Source organism: Dermacentor silvarum, chromosome 4, assembly GCF_013339745.2.
Source record: "Dermacentor silvarum isolate Dsil-2018 chromosome 4, BIME_Dsil_1.4, whole genome shotgun sequence".
In the NCBI taxonomy this organism is placed as follows: Eukaryota; Metazoa; Arthropoda; class Arachnida; order Ixodida; family Ixodidae; genus Dermacentor; species Dermacentor silvarum.
The window spans coordinates 222,199,792-222,216,651 of NC_051157.2; the positions used below are offsets into that span (position 1 = coordinate 222,199,792).

Consider the following 16,860-nt stretch of genomic DNA (forward strand, 5'->3'; position numbering starts at 1 on the left):
ATCGTTGCTTGACCTTTCGGGCAAAACTGCACCCTTTTGTTTTTTCTTGCTCCTTTGAAAAACGTATCAGTGGGGTTCTACTAACTGTGTGCATTTTCTTCTTGCCAAAATCGGCAATGATCGCCTTCTAAAAGGCGTAAAAGTGCGCGCACGTTATCTCGCGAATGTTTTCACACGCCGCTGAACGCCTCAGCATGTTGAGTGCAGGGAGCGTTTTGGCCGTCGGGGCTGCTGTCGCGGTCGTCGTTGCTGCAGCGGTCCTCGTCTACTTTCTCGCTGATCAAAGCATCAGCTAGGCTGTGATGTGGTCCAGTCCGCTTGACGTGGGGACCAATGAGAAATTGCGCAGCTGTGTGAAGTAGCCGGTTGCTTGGCGACTGTGGATCCTGCCCAGATCCTGCTGTTGTGGCTTGTCTGTGCCGGTCGCTCTGCTGGCTTGGCCGTCACCACTGCCGCTGTTGCTCATGCGTTCGGCGTGGCAACGCATTCAGAACAGCCAATTTTTTTTCAGATTGTGAGCAATGTATTTCGGCCGGGGAGTAATGTTACGAATTCGTACCACACCGAAATTCGTACCTGCCGTAATCGTATCACCGGGGTTTTATTGTAGTTGGTTTTTATCTGCAATGCTTGCTATGAAGTAAGTACTGCGTATGTTTTCATTTGTTCATGTTTTGGTCGCAAGCGCAAGCAGTGTGCTGCAGCCACTAGTTGCAGAAACGTGCCACTCTGTTCATTCGATAGCAAATAGTTTCAGATCTGAGGCACCTTCCATGTAATAAGTAGGTCATGCTTTATGACCTAAAAGTATGAGACTTAATGTTACATCGAATTACATGACATATACCTATTTCTTTCTTTCGTATGTGATGCACTTCTTGGTCACAAATGTGACCAGTAAGAGAAATCTCTCTAGCCTTAGTAGTGTTGCCTACATTGTATAAATCGGATTATGAGCACAAATTTTCTTACATCTTATCTCGTTCCACAGCGCGCATATTTTGAAATGCTTGAAAGGTGCAAGCCTGCGCATTTAGCTGTGTGGTACGTTTTCTTGACAGGCATGCACCATAGTTCTTATTTTGAAAACCTGTTGTCATCTCCATAGGCAAGCGTTGTGGAGGCCTGTCGGCCACTACTGTTGATGTTATCTATTCCTGCTGACAAGTCTCACCCGGCCGCAGCTCCAGCCCTCGGACGGATCTGTAATGCAACCTTGTTGCCAGCGACATCATCCTTTAGCAGTGCGTACCTTCCAACTTCTTGTACATGTATATATTTTTTCCTCAAAACAACGCTTGAAGACATCTGAAATAAGCATTCAAAGTTAGGGCTATTGCTGACAGCTGTATGTTAATTTTGATTAACTGGAACTTTTTAATGTTCTCTATAGTGATAGTGTGCAATGGTTCTTACACTGTGTGTTTATTGGAATGCAGCTGCCAAGGTTGAAAATCGCACTTGACCGTTTGCTTGGCAGCAAAATACATAGCCACCAAGTCACTGTCGCATTCCTTGAGTATTTTCATCAGAATTACCTGCTTAAAGGCCAACTATAACGAAATTTCAGGCCACAAAAAAAGCCCAGCTTCAGATAGTGTATATCAGGGGTTCTCAAGCATGCTCGTTACAGGAACCCTGCTAAGCTCCCGGATTAAAGTGCGAAATCTTAGGCGCGTTGCCGTTACACTCTGTGATGTGCTTTTTGACACTCAGACATGGGTAATGGAAGTTCTCTGGATCGAGCGCACCTCATGTTCGCCGTTTTAGCCACTTGGCGAGTGCGGGACCACGGAAAATTTATCAATGGCTCGCGGAACCCCGAAAAGGGGCCTGCGAAACCCCAGGGTTCCGCGGAACACACTTTGAGAACCCATGGTGTAGATAAAAGCAGCCTCTGCAAAATTTTACATTTGAAATATAAGTGGTTGTGTCACTCCTCGGCATGTCTTTCGAGATTGAGACATGCTGGGACTGTTGTCTAACCAGTACAGCCTAAATCATATGACATACCGAAAAGAACTTGCACGGTTTTCACGAGCATCACTTGGAAATCTAGCAATCTACCTCCGAGCCGTGGTAGGTGTCTCTAGAATTTTGCATTAAAACTACTTGCGATTTGTTTTAATCCATAAAATTGAACTGCTCAATCTACCAATATACTTCTCCAGTTTGAACTCGCCAGATAGCAAATGAAAGGAAGCTGAGGCCTTTGTGTGCAAAATATAGTGGAACCCTGATTATACAACCTTCTCTCAACCACACAGTAATGTCATGTAGTCCAGGTGTTGTATAATCCAACCAACAAAAATGATGTTTAAAATACAGCATAGACCGCTTATATCGTAAGTCGATGGAATCATGAATATCCGCACTGTAAGCAGTACTGCACTATAACCAGAACAAGTGTTCAAAGGCTGCACAGGTTCAAAACATGCAGACCAAGCAGCTGCGCGTATCCGAAAATCAAAGCATGTGATCGGGAGGTTTGCATCTGTTTAAATTTATGAATGTCCAAGTACCTACGGTCTTCGCATGAGGTAGACGAAGTAATAAAAATTTTGATGAAACAGCGGCGACCGAAATTTTAGACGCAGTACAGTGTCTCATCCGGTTTCTCGGACTGATTGGCGTATGCACGCTGTAGAAAACATCTGCGGACAAAGTTAACGCTATTCGAGTGTTGCCTGTGCCCTCACTTTCGTTATCGAAGTGGTTTCTCTGCTTTCCATGTGCCGTACAGCCACTGCAATGTGCTTTGTTGACTCGGCACCAAACCCAACTTTGGTCGCCGATGAGGCGCGCCGGTTAGGCCTAGCCGGCGGGGGAGCCCGGCGGCATCTTGTCGTGGGAAGCTCGCCCTTGATATGTTTGTACCTGTGGACGATTACATAGAGATTACGCATACGATCACGCGCAAGGGCTGAACGGGCAGCAAAGCGTGGGAAGCGGTGTTTGGTTTCTCAGGCGATCAGTTGTGGCAACTACTGCATGGGAATGCCTACCAAGATTGCATGTGCTCACACAGGTAGGAACAGCGGAAGCTCACAAGTGCACATAAAGCCTAATAACTCCAAACTAAATTATTGGAACACTGCTTAAACTCGCAGCAGCCAAGGTCACCCGCACGTTATCTGCATTTCACGACGATGCGCATCGAGACGGGCGCACAGAAATTGAAGCTGCGTTCAGTGCAAAGCGCACCACTCATAAGCAGCCGAGTAAAAGGCTTCTCCGTTGTCTAGGCAACCACTGCGCGCTCGCATGGCGCTGCCGCCATGCTTATTTTTTTTTTCGTTCATTCATTCCTTCCGCGTAAAACACTCCTCCTCCTCCGCATTGCCTTCGTTGTTCTCCCCTCCAATCGGCCGGCGCAGCTTCTTGAGAAGCGTGCTCACTACTGCGCTTGTCTGCGGGATTTTCCCGCGGAAGCTGCATTATAACGAGTATTTCCTATCACGCAGCTGTACTGTAAGCGTGTTGTGGCTTGTGGGCCCAGGACTCGGATACAGATAGTAAAGTCATAGACAAGACAAACATTTATCGACGACAGACGGCAACAATTACCCTTACGATGCGCTACAAGACACTGAACTATTTCTACACGGTCCATGCAGTCCACTACTCATGAGAGTTGTCACAGCACGTGTCCTCACTGACGATACGATGAGTGTGAGTATCTTTGTAAGATGGTCACTCACAGTTCTTGATGGCGATGTTGGAGGTGTTGGCGCTTGCAGACTTGCAGTGCCATGTGTATGACAAAATCATACAGGTGGCCAGCGCACAAGCAATCATGAACTGCTCGCACAATAGCACGGCAGGCCCCACGTGGTCAGCAACGTGGCATCGTGGCCGCGACCCCAGCAGGCAGTTGTGCCGGACCCTTTCACAAGGCTCGCTCGAAAATTGCACTCTTGACTAAGGTAATCTGGTACCACTGGGCTCGAACGCTCATTCACCGCAGGAACAGCACTGACCCGTTCAGTCTGGTCAGCATCTCAGCTCTGGCCTGGAACACTGGTTCACCGCAGGACACGCTGGTCTTGTCCCGGCTGGTCTGGCAGCACCGGCTCGCTCCGTGTTGTGCCTCAGGTCGTACCCGTACACGTCCTGGCTAGCCTGGCAGTGCTAGCTCAGCTGTTTGCGTTCCAAAAACCCCGAGCTTTCATCGTCTCGAGCACGCGCATTCACTTCTTCGTCGTGGCTTCCGTTGTCTTCTTTTAGGTTGCCATACTAGTTAGTTACTACAAAGCGGTATGCATGTACATGGAATTCTATGGGAGGGTAATTATAGCCAGTTCTGCACTATAAACGGTTACATTATAAGTGCTCTAAGCTGTACATGGTTTCGTGGTAAAGAGTTGTGAGGAGCTTCAATTCAAGATATAGGCTGATACTCTGCAGGAGTCCGAAACCAAAACTGCCGAAGAAGTAAATGTGAAAAGAATACTGCATTGCACATGCCAGTCACTCTCGGAGAGATTTTGGACACTGTGTACCGTGACCAGTGCTTGCCAGCATGCTAAAACATTCGTCTCATTTACAAGCTTAAAGAACATCAGTCAATTTCTCATAGGCTTTTTTTGAGCCATGCAGCAAGAGCCGTCTTTCAAGTGCAGCAATGGCCGCAAAGACGTAGCCTTTCGTCTTGTCACCTGCACAAACAAATCTCCGAATGTTGTCGATGTTATACAGCAAATCCGTGAATGTAGGCACAAGCATGGCAGCACCTGTGGCATCGTCCTCGTCCGAGGTGGCAGCAAGCAGTGTCGGTGGTGGTTTGTCGTCACCTTGTAACTAATGCAGCCCATTATACATTGCACTATTTTTCCCTCCTTATTCATTTTGCAGACTTTCAAGAAAACACAGCCGTCCTGGAGTCGTTTTACCAGCTTCTCGGCATCGTAAGTGTCCAGACAAATTTTTCTTATTTGTATGTTGCTTTCAGCCATTTTGTTGGTTCAGAGGTTTTTGCCTGTTAAAGCTAAAAGAGGTGCTTGGGCAAGCTTGTGGAGCACAGGAGCCGTAGATAAACAGGGCTGCACACATAAGCAGATTGCGCTGTTTAGCTTACAAAAATTAAGTCAAGGTGGAGTGATAAGTTACACTCCTGACAAGCTTTTCCTTGCCAGGAGATGGTATAGTTGTCGCTTGAAGGCGGCATGTTTCCTTGTCTTCTGCATAACAGAGCAGTGTAGAATTCCTGTGCTGTGCCAACAGTCTTAAAAGGTCATGGTATGCTGCCTTCAGGGAGTTGGGAAGCACAGGAAGCGCCACATGCCAATAGCGTGTGTTAACTACTTCTGGAAATGGATATGTCTAAACTAGTCCCAGCATCAGGGTTTTTGTGAAGACATCAGACTTTTTTTGAAAGTTTCATTGATGCCCAGTTTCAATTCTGCAATTGAAGTGTGCTCTAAAGTTTGTAAATATAATGTCAATTAGTGAAACTTCATTAACTATATAATTAAGCATCCACCTCTTCAAGTATAACCTGGTTGGATAGACCTGATTGTGCTGTCTGCCATAGTAGTATTGCTAGTTTTTAAATAATTGACTAAGGGCCTTGATGTGTATGCAATATTTCTTGAAATATGTTCTCAAATAAAATGAAATGAAGAATGCATGGCATAAGGCAAGTTGCTAAAGTGCCTACACTCTAACAGCCAAAGATTCCAGCAAAGGCTCCACCCAAAAAAACTGCACTATGCCTCTTTGTCTCTGCTGTGACATCACGGAAATGCATACAAAATGCATGCAAAATCTATGCAGCAGTGTACTCATGACTGCATTCTTAGGTTTTGTCGATTATAGGTATTTTTAGGCTAACTGCATACAGAATATCATTTTGTGTCCGCACCAAAATATTGTCATGAGGCAGAATCATCGAAGTGTAGGTGTATTTACCAGTACGAGGTCTGTTAGAAAAGTATCCGTAAGCGGGCTTGCATCAGCCGACCTTGAACCTTCGTGCGCATGCTCGAATTTTTTCCAACCTGCCAATAGCGTCAGTCGCTGGGACTCAGCATTTGAGTGAGGTAGTGCGCAGTGCTCTCGTCGGTTTTTTTATTGCTAGGAAAATGATGGAGCGACTGGAGCAGCGCTATTGCATCAAATTTTGCCAGAAACTGGGTGACAGCCAAGTGGAAACCATTAGGAAGATTCAGACGGCTTTCAGTGACGATGCTATGAGCACCCACAGATTAAGGAGTGGTGCAACCGGTTTAAAGAGGGCCGCACATTGGTGGAGAGCGAGCCGCTCTCCGGTCGGCCATCAACATGCCGAAATGACCAGGTCATTGCTGAAGTGAACGCTGTGGTGATGCGGGACCGTCGTGTGACTATCCGAGAAATTGTGGAAGAGGTGGGCATCAGCACTTTTTCTGCACATTCCATTATGACTGAAGATTTGGCCATAAAGAGAGTTGCGGCGAAATTCGTGCTGAAGCTGCTCACGGTGGAGCAAAAGCAACTTCGTGTTGAAGTCTCACAGGACATGCTGAATTCCACAAATAGTGACTCTCGACTTCATGAACACCATAATCACTGGTGACGAGTCTTGGGTGTACGGGTACGACATGGAAACCAAGTCCCAGTCGTCACAGTGGAAGCATTCCATGTCACCAAGACCAAAGAGCTACCCTACGTTGCTGCGCCAAGTGCGCACCGACGTCAAAGTGATTCTGACTGCTTTCTTTGACTCCCGCGGTGTGGTACACCACGAGTACGTACCACAGGGTCAAACAATCACCAAAGAGTATTACAGGGATGTCGTCTGTCGCTTACGTGATGCTGTGCGGCGCAAGAGACCGGAGTTGTGGTCAACAGGAAATTGGCGCATCCATCACAACAATGCTCCTGCGTATTCCTCGTACTTGATTCAGACTTTTTTGGTGAAAAACCACACTCCTGTAGTTCAGCAGGCTCCTTACTCTCCTGATATGGCCCCCTGCGACTTCTGGCTGTTTCCCAAATTCAAGAGGCCATTGAAAGGAGCGCGATTTCAGACAAGAGAGGACATTATGGCCGCAATGACAGCTGAGCTAAACTCCATTCCGAAAGAGGCCTTCTCGGAATGCTTCCAACAATGGCAGCACCGCTGGGAGAAATGTGTGGAGTCCCAAGGAGACTACTTTGAGGGTGATTAGGTTTCCAACGCTCCAGTTATGCCAGTTTTTTTTTTCTTCGGCCAAAGGTCGGATACTTTTCTAAGAGACCTCGTATATACAAGTTGCAGCAACACTGCGTACACAAGATGGCTACCTGAACCAGCCGTGTGATCTTCTTGCCAAATCACCTTCTTTGTTGTCCAGAGAAGAACTAGAGACCCAGGAGAGAAATGAAAGTCCTGGTGGTGGCTGTCATACCGCGTATTCTGTACAAACTGTGAGGCAGTGAGCCGGGAGCGGGCATACTCAGTTGGAATGTTGGTCGGGAGTGGAAGAAGTGTGTCGAAGGGCAAAGTTGGGTGCCAGCCGAACAGCAGATAAAATGGAGAAAAGCCAGCTGTCTCGTGACGGGACAAATTGTGTGCAAAGGTTATGTTGGGTAACGTGTCGTCCCAGTCACTGTGGTCCGGAGAAACGTACATGTATAGCATTTCCATCAACGTCCGGTTTAGCTGCTCAGTTAGTCCATTGGTCTGCGGGTAATTGGTGATGGTTCGTGTATGCATGGCAGAACAGTAACGAAGATCTTCGACAACGCAGGACAAAAAAGTGCGGCCGCGATCAGTGAGCAGCTGTCTCGGTGCGCCGTGATGTTGTATGAGGTCATACAGAAGGAGATCCGCAATGTCCATAGCGTAGCTCATTGGCAATGCTCCCGTAACGCGTCGTGCATTCAGTTGCGACAGCGACCCACTTGTTGCCGGTTTTAGATGTAGGAAAAGGGCCTAGGAGATCGTTGCCGATGTGAAAGAATGGTTCAGAAGGGACATCGATGGGGTGTAGGCGTCCAGCGGGTAATACAGCAGGTCGTTTGCGTTGCTGACGGAGTGCACAGACAGCAACATAGTGGCGCGCAGAGCGATACAGGCTGGGCCATAAAAGCGGCGTCGTACACGGTCGTAGGTACGGGAGACTCGGTCAAGGTGGCTGCGTCATGTAGCTGCTCAAGAACTTCTACTCAAGGATGTTGAAGTAAAACAAGCAAAAGTTCCGGGCCTTCAGGGCAAAAATTGCGTCGCTACAGAATGCCGTCGCGGAGTACGAATGCGCTGGTTGCGGGTTTTGAATGCACAGAAGCTACCCGATTGATGAGGAGTCGTAAAGAGTCATCATGGCATTGTTCATTGCGAATGTCACGCTAGTCTGAAATGGCGAGGACGCAAGTATCGGTGTCGTGGGAATCATGGTCTGGACTGTCGACCGGGTGACGGGAGAGACAGTCGGCGTTCTTGTGTAAGCGGCCAGATTTCTACAGAACAGTAAAAGTGTATTCTTGTAGCCGCAGTGCCCACTGACCCATTCGGGTTTTTCAGCAATGAGAGCCAGCACAGGGCATGAGGATCAGTGATAATGAAAAATAGCCGACCAAATAAGTAAGGGCGAGCCTTGGCCACTGCCCCAACCAGTGCCAGGCACTTGCTTTTCGTGATAAAAACTTCTGCTCTGAGGTCGAGAGAAGTTGGCTAGTGTATGCAATTACGTGGTGTGCATTGTTCAGCGCAGCATCACCTCCGAGAGCTGCAGCAGTTAGTTTTCCGGCGAAGAGTGTCGGAGGTTCATTGGGGACAGTGGGCGATGAGCCTGAGGCAATAGGGATGACGGCCGACGAGCTGGTGGCGAACGGGTGACGGCGGAATGAGGGTGAGGAACTGTTCCATGTAGCAGTAACATCGGCATTAGGCGTTTGCTGGTCAAATGGAGGCTGGAAACGGCATGGGCTCAGTGCGGACCGGTAATAACCATGGGTCGGTCGAGGAAGTGAGGAGTCGACGCGGTTGCGGCAATGGCGGGTAATGTGACCAATTTGGCAGCTGGTAAAGCAGATCGATCGATCGATCATCTGGAGTTTGCCACTTGGCCGGGTTTCTATAGCCTGGAGGGTAACGCTGGCTAGGCAAAGCATAAGGTCTATCAGAGAGTGGTGAGGTTGCAATAGAACAGACAGAATAAACGCTGACATTTAGGAGTTCTTCGCAGACTATTGCTTGGACAAGTGGTACCGCGGGCAAGCTGTTGGGATCGCTGACACATGGAAAAAGGGTGACAGGTGACATGGTTTTAACTTCGCGCCGAACAATTCAAGTCACGTCTTCTGAAGTCAATGGTCCCTGCATTCTGCTGTCCTCACATGAGGAAGTCGCAGCTGTGTTCAGCAAGCGGGTGAACAATGTTGCAATGCGGCGGCTCTTTGCCTGCTCAAAGTGTTGGCACTCCTTGATAATATCGCCAACTGTCGCACGATACTTACACGTTAGTATAAGTTGAAAGGGATGCCCTTCAGAACATGCCCGACCTTGTCCAACTCGCACATGTCACTGTCAGCCTTGCTTCATAAAGCAAGCATGTCCTGGTTGTAAGCGACGTATGATGCTGTCGACGTTTGCGCAAGAGTCACTTGGTCTTTCTTAGTGGCGTTCTTTAGCCCGAATGGACGGCTGAACAAGTCCTTCAGCTTCTGTTTACACGTCTCCCAGTCCGTAAGCTCATCTTCGTCTTGTCAAACCACACCCTCGCTGTGCCTTGCAAGTAGAACATCAGGTTGGCCAACATAACGGTTGCATCCCATCTGTTGTGGGTACTCACACGCTCATACTTGGCAATCCAATCTTCCACATCGACATTATCGGTGCCACAGAACGTTCCTGGATCTTTTGGATACGCCAGGACAATGGTTGGGGTTGTCATCGTTGGCCCTGCCTCCTCCATTATGATGTCAATACCGAGGCGACGACCGCTGCGAAGCTCCATGGTCTCTTGGGGCTACCCAGCAACTCCACAAAAATGCCACGAGGCAGAATTAGTGAAGCGTAGGTGTATTTACAGGTAGACAGGCCGTTCATTTTTAAGTTTTACGGAATTTAAAAAAATCGCATGGGGGCAGGTAGCATAATTCCTATCATTGAGCTGGGTTATTTGAAGGGGCGGAAATTAGTAGCGCGAGAAATCGAAACACATATTCAGCTAATTAAAAAAAATTAACTATTGAAGTTCTTAGTGAATTACTTTGACACATATTGCAATTTATAAATTGTAGCCGGTGAGCTTGCATGACTCATCCACTTGAAATTAATTTCCAGGATGACACCAGTTTCGAGATACTATTTCCCAAAGTGTGGGACGAAATACATGGGCATTCCAGTTTCTTTTGCGCTTCAGTGTATAAAACAGCATTTTGGTAAAAAAAGTAAGTGAAACAACAGTCCATTTTTACAGTGTGTTTGATGGCGCATATCTCCAAACTGGCATCATTCTGGAAATTCATTCCAAGTGTATACACCTGACAAGCTCACTGGCTACAATTCGTAAATTGCAATATGCGTTGTAAAGTAATTAACTAAGAAGTTAATTAGTTAATTTTTGTTAATTAGCTGAATATGTGTTCTGATTTCTCGTGCTACTAATGTCAGCCTCATCAAATAACCTAGCTTCAACGATAAGGATTATGCTATCAGCCACAGGCGATTTTTAAAAATTCCGTAAAACTTAAATATGAACACTCCGTATTACAAGTTGCAACAAAACTGCGTACACAAGATGACTGCCTGAACCAGCCGCGCGATCTTCTTGCCAAATCGTCTTCTTTGTTTAAACACACACCATGCCCCACTGCTCCGTAACAATATCTTTTAGGAGACATCCACATTTATTGACTCGGTGAAAGTAATTGAAAAATTTTATTTATTTTTTCTTTTGCTCCTGTCTGTATTCAGTGCATAAGAGATGTCGAAAATACAATTTTAATTTTTCACAGAATTGTCGCCTTGCAAAGATGTACAGGGATTATTAGCCTTTTTTGACCTTCATGTGTCATATGTAAAATTGCGTCATTGCAGCTTGCCCGCAAGGCTGCTTACCTGCTGAGCAGTGAGGCCGTCAACCTCTCCATGGTGTTCCAGTGTGGTGAGCTGCTTGCATCATTATTTTTGTTTGCTTTAGACTTTACTTTGGACGAATTCAGATCGTCGAAGAAAATGTGTCTTTTTGGAAGTTCGTCTTAAAAGAAGTTTTCCACCGAAAAGAAATTGCACTATTACAAGTGCACCTAAATATATAGTAAAGCGAAAACGTATATGAGGGGAGGGGACATTTATTGATGTGCATGATTCAAGGCTCTCTTACTTACGCCATTCAGTAATTTTTAGATGCTGGCACTTGTGCAAAGCTGCGTGCTCTCACAAAAGCTTGACGTTTTACTTAGCTTGCTCACAAATTCTTCGTGCCTTCATGTTATTGAATAAAAATGCTCCAAGCAGTGAGAGCATTATCGGCTGCATCATGTGCAAACACCACTGGTTCTTGCGACTTCTTGGCAGTTTCCTCGCCATCACTATCAGCCTGAAAATGCTCCACAATTACCTCTTTCAGTTAATTATTCTGTGGTGTCAGCACTGCAGGTTTCTATCTCATCATTGACACTGGAGTAGTTGTTTACGTCCACAGCAGCTCAAGTTTGAAAGGATGGCCTGCAGAACATAAGATATGGCATACAGACGAGGAAAATGTCTTGACTTCAAGCGACATTTGTGGGATCACCTTACGGCTAAATGTCATGCCTACCAGTAGCGTACCAAGGATGACCCATCAAATACGGCTGTCGGAAATGTGATTTCAGACTATACTAAAATATGTAACCAGAATAGGTAATATTACTGTGGCTTTTCCGTTAAAAGCAGCATTCTTCTCACATGCCACTGAGCAACAATGTTGTTACGATTTGCGATGACCTCATCGAAGCTGCAGATGACATTTTCTTCCCAAGCGTTTGGTCCACAACACACCGGAAACTGCAAAATGTCCATCTTTTGCTACTTTTTGGTTGCATTGCTTGCATCTTTAAATAATGAGCAGTCTGGATTAACAGATTTAGTGAAGAGTACTAGCTACATTTTCTAGACATATCTGCAAGGGACATTGAAAAGACACTTTACCCCGTATGGGTGGTAAATCAGCATGGTATAAGCAGTTTCGTTAAATTGAAGTTGACTAGTTTGATTATTGCTGCCCCTCCTTCCTTTAGTTCAATATTGTACTCCTTGCATCAATGTCAATTTTCCTTCTTTCTATTTAAGCTATCGTGGCCATTACACTTCCTGAGAAAGGGACAGTCAAGGCAGCTGCACTGTTTCTGGTAAGTCCGTTCTGTTCCTACTTTATTGCTACTTTAATTGCTACTACTATTACTAAGTACTTTAAAGAGAAACACTGAATCAGTTTATGCTGATAAAGTGTTAAAAAAATGCATTTTCGTTAATTTCACGATAAGAGGATAACCAGAAGGAAAAATCAATGGCAAATTTTTTTTCTTGTATGTCAAGCCGAGACCCCCTGCACCACGTCAGTGCAGTATCACTGATTTTAAAGTATTCTCTCATATTCTGGCCATTGTGGCATATTAAGAGCTTTCGAAACTTGCTAAATTCTTTCTTTGGCTTCTTTAGAATAAGTGTTGTCCATATCTTCTGATAAAAAAACTAACTAGACCCAAGCAGAGGGCCGCAAAGTTTGCAACGTTACCGTGAACTGGTGTGGTAACGTTAAGGCAGCATTGCCACCGTTCTTTCATTCTTGCACTCTATCTGGCTTACCAAGCATTCTCTCGTGGTAAGAGTTGCTTTTTTGGTATTGTAGAAGAGAGTAATTTAGTACTAATACAGCTCAACCAGTCTTGTCTACCTGAACCATGCCTACCTGTCCCATTTCTCAGTGTACGTAGTCTTTTACCGTGATGGCTGTTATCCACACTTCCTCCTGTCTGTATGGCAAACGTCTAGCCGAGCGCTGTCATCATCATGACATATTGTCATGTAGCTGTGGCGGTGTGCATGTGGGTAGCCAAGAAGGGAAGGAAAAGTAACTGCTACAAACAACTTAAGGGGCGAATTTCCATTGTGAAAATAAGCACCGAAATAAGTCGGTGCTGATGATAGCACCAAGTGTTCGTTGCATTGAATGCTACTGCTTTCACATGCCTGCTGTATATATACCTGCGCTGCTCTATTTTCTAAACACAGATCATGTGACCAAGTAAGTTGTGGAATGTACCACAATTGCCTGAGCATGCCCACAAATTGATGACTGGCTCATCTTTCTGAAAAGAATAACCGAAAGCAAGAGAGCGGTTCACAGGAAGATGGAGGCTTGAAGTGATTAACTGTGGTAAAACAAGGAATGTCACTGAAGCCAACATTTCGACAAGGGGACTTGTCAAACATTTTGACTTCCTTCATTCTGCTCCACGCACCATCTAATTACTTTTTTTGCCATTGGGGCAGAGAAAGCTGTTTAAATACTGCGAAGTAAAGCATGGCCATGCGTTTCCATTGAGTGGCTGTGGCAATAGACCTCTCCCTGTTTGCAAACACTGTGACGTCACCGCAAGGGCACCTCCCATCTGCCACACCTCCGAAGTGGCCACTGGTTGGCAAAAAACGTTCATGCGACCTGTACTGTTTGCATAAAAGCGATGCTTTTATGCAGGGTAACACGGTAGCACGTTGACACGGTTTTATGCAGGGTAAGCATGGTAACAGTGTTTTTGGGTATTGGCTTGCACTCGCTCACACTCTTGCGGCTAGCATTCCCGAGCTGTCGACATCCTTGGCACCTTCGCTTCGCCACGTAATTCAAACGCAAGTTGCCAAGGCGCTGCCACCTGCCCCTCCTCAGCAGCCAATTGCTGGACCGCTGACTTACACAAACGCTGTCACCTGGCTATACGCTCCTCCGGCTCCTGATGCCTACTGGACCACCGGCACTTTTCATGTTTGGCCGCTACCTTCAAGTCTGGTTCGTGTCCCTTTATCGGCTGCTGGAGCCTGTCGTCAACCTGTGGCGAACACCTGATAACCGGCCTATATGCTATTCATGCGGTTTCCCGGGCCACGCTGCACGATTCTGGCGCCATCGCAGCTTCTGCGTATCTGAAAGTGGGGGCGCGCCTCAAGCTATATGCCTGTTCGACTTCCACGTCCTGACTCATCTAATCTTCCTCTGGACTCATCTTCCAGCCGCCGCATCTTCGATACACGCTAGTCGCCTTGCCCACATTGCCGATCCATTTCTCCAGTGGTTCGCCGACCAAGCCCAGCCCGACAGGAGAACTAACATTCACAGTTCCAGAGGCAAGAACTGCGTTTGTCGAACATTTCAAGGCCTCATTTCCCCCCTGCGAACGAAATTGAACTGTCGGTCGACAGAATCGCCGTACATGCACTTATTGACACCGGAGCCGCCGTTTCTATTAGTGAGAAGCTTTGGCGCAATTTGAACAAAGTGACCAACTCCACTTACCTCTCTATCTCTGTGTACGGCAGCCTCACATTGCATTCATCCTTCAGCATCATGCACAGCTCAGGTCGTCATTCAAAGCGCTATGTATGTTGTTGAATTTGTTGTCCTATTTCGTTCCTCGCACGACGTCAATCAAGCTCTTGTCGACTGCGCTCGTGCCGCACTTACGTTATCAGCTTTGACCCTGACGACCACCATTCTCCTAAAGTTTTTGCCGCTTCTGACATCGACATCGCACCTTTCTCGGCCGCTCTGGTCCCTGTGTCATGTAACTCTGCCGCAAACTCATTTGTTCTGTTTACATCATCGGCACCTGGTGCGAGCTGCCGGAACTTTCCGCTTCCGTTTGCTGTCATCACTTTTTTCGATGGTTCTGCTGCCCTTTACGTGTAGTCCCTCCGCTTGCCCATCATCCATACTCAGCGGCGAGTACTTGGGGAGCTCTGAATCTTTCGATTGCGTTCTCCCAGCTACCATGTGTGGTGATACGGCATCACTTCCGATTTGTGCCGTCACTCCTCCCGCCGTGTCTGATGCCCCTGTGGACATCTTCACTAATGCCGTCGACTCAGAACTCGCATCTGTCCAGCACACAGAAATTATCAAGCTCCTCCAGCGTTTTCGTGCCTCATTCGTCATTGACCAACCGTCCTTGGGCCGAGTGTCAGCAGTCGTTCATCGCATCCACACCGGCCAACAAACCCCACTGCACCAGCATCCGTATCATGTGTCATTCTCTGAGCGGTGGATCATCGATCAGCAGGTTGAAGACTTGCTGGAGCGTGGCATCATCCAGCCCTCTAACAGTCCCTGGGCATCTCCGGTTGTCCTCTTTAAAAAAAAAACAGATGGCTCCATAAGGTTCTGCGTCGACTATCGCCGCCTTAACCGAATAACGCGCAAAGATGTCTATCTTTGCCGCGCATCGACGATGCCTTGGACAGTCTACGGGGAGTGGAATTCTTTTCTTCGCTGGATTTGTGCTCCGGGTACTGGCAAGTGCCAATGGCTGAGGCCGATCGCCAAAAGATGGCCTTTGTGACGCCTGATGGGCTATATGAATTCACCATCATGCCCTTCGGCCTCTGCAACGCGCCTGCCACTTTCGAACGAATGATGGACACCATTCTTTAAGGTCTGAAGTGGAACATGTCTCTTTATTATTTAGATGACATTGTGGTTTTTTTCACTGACTTTGTGTCGTACCTCAGCCGCCTTGAGCAAGTCCTTGCGTGCTTCTCCACTGCTGGACTGGAACTAAATTTGAAGAAATGCCACTTCGGCGCTTGGAAGCTTACTATTCTCAGTCATGTGGTTTAAAAAGACTGTATCCTCCCGGACCCTACGAAACTTAGCGCCTTGTCCGAGTTCCCCAAACCAACTACCATGAAAGAGCTTTGCAGCTTCATTGGCCTGTGCTCATATTTTCGATGCTTTGTCCGTAATTTTGCTTCCATCAACTTCTCACCGGCAGTTCTGACCTACAGACCTGGTCCCCGCCATGCAACGACGCCTTCCAAGAACTGCGCTGCATTCTGACTTCGCCTCCTGTACTGCAACACTTCGATCCCTCTGCTCCAACTGAAATACACATGGACGCTAGTGGTGTCGGGCTAGGCGCTGTTCTTGCACAATGCAAGGATGGCTTCAAACAGTACAAAGAACGTATGCCAGCCACATCCTTTACTAAGGCCGAGACGAACTACTCCGTTACTGAGGAGGAATGTCTGGCCATTATTTGGGCTATCGGAAAATTTCGCCCTTATGTGTATGGGCGTCCATTTGATATTGTGATCAACCACCATGCCCTATGCTGGTTATCTTCACTAAAAGATCCAAATGGTCGGCTCGCTCGTTGGTCATTACGCCTACAAGAATACGATATTCGCGTTGTTTATTGCTCAGGCCGAAAGCATTTTATAGTCGTAGCTTTCATTAAATAAATTATGCTCAAATGAAGGCTTTTTCTTTTTTGCATACAGCGCAGATGGCCTCGAAATACATGCGCTCACTAATCATATCGAGTCTCATTCATTCTCACCATTTCAAAAATTACGGGTCGTGAAGTTCTGTTGGTGCCGGATCACCACGACTGACCTTATTTCACACAGCACGTGTCCACAGTCTGGCAAACGAAATGTATTGCTAATCGCATAGTACACCATACAAACACACACATACACATTATGTGGTCCATTTCTCAACGCAACGATGAGCCGATATCGCCGCTGTTTTTAGCTGCACACTTTAACGCACCTCAAAAAAACGTGGCACACTTCCATGGAAAAGCCGATATTCTTCGTTGCACAATCTAACACAGATCACCGCGTGGTTCATGTTCGCAAGTAAAAAAGGCCAGCGACGTTTACGTAAAGTAAAACAATAAATCGCACGTCCA

At 46.8% G+C, this 16,860-nt stretch overlaps 1 protein-coding gene across 2 annotated transcripts in view; it reads left to right on the top strand.

Annotated features, from left to right (window-relative positions):
* LOC119450997 (importin-13-like) overlaps positions 1-16,860 on the top strand; it is a 65,466-nt gene that overhangs the window by 35,511 nt on the left and 13,095 nt on the right. For both annotated transcript variants that reach the window (XM_049666365.1, XM_037714435.2), the window contains 4 exons: positions 1,109-1,244; positions 4,855-4,907; positions 11,006-11,072; positions 12,242-12,300. In XM_049666365.1, coding sequence (XP_049522322.1) covers positions 1,109-1,244; positions 4,855-4,907; positions 11,006-11,072; positions 12,242-12,300 — 315 coding nt within the window. The remainder of the gene's footprint in view (positions 1-1,108; positions 1,245-4,854; positions 4,908-11,005; positions 11,073-12,241; positions 12,301-16,860) is intronic.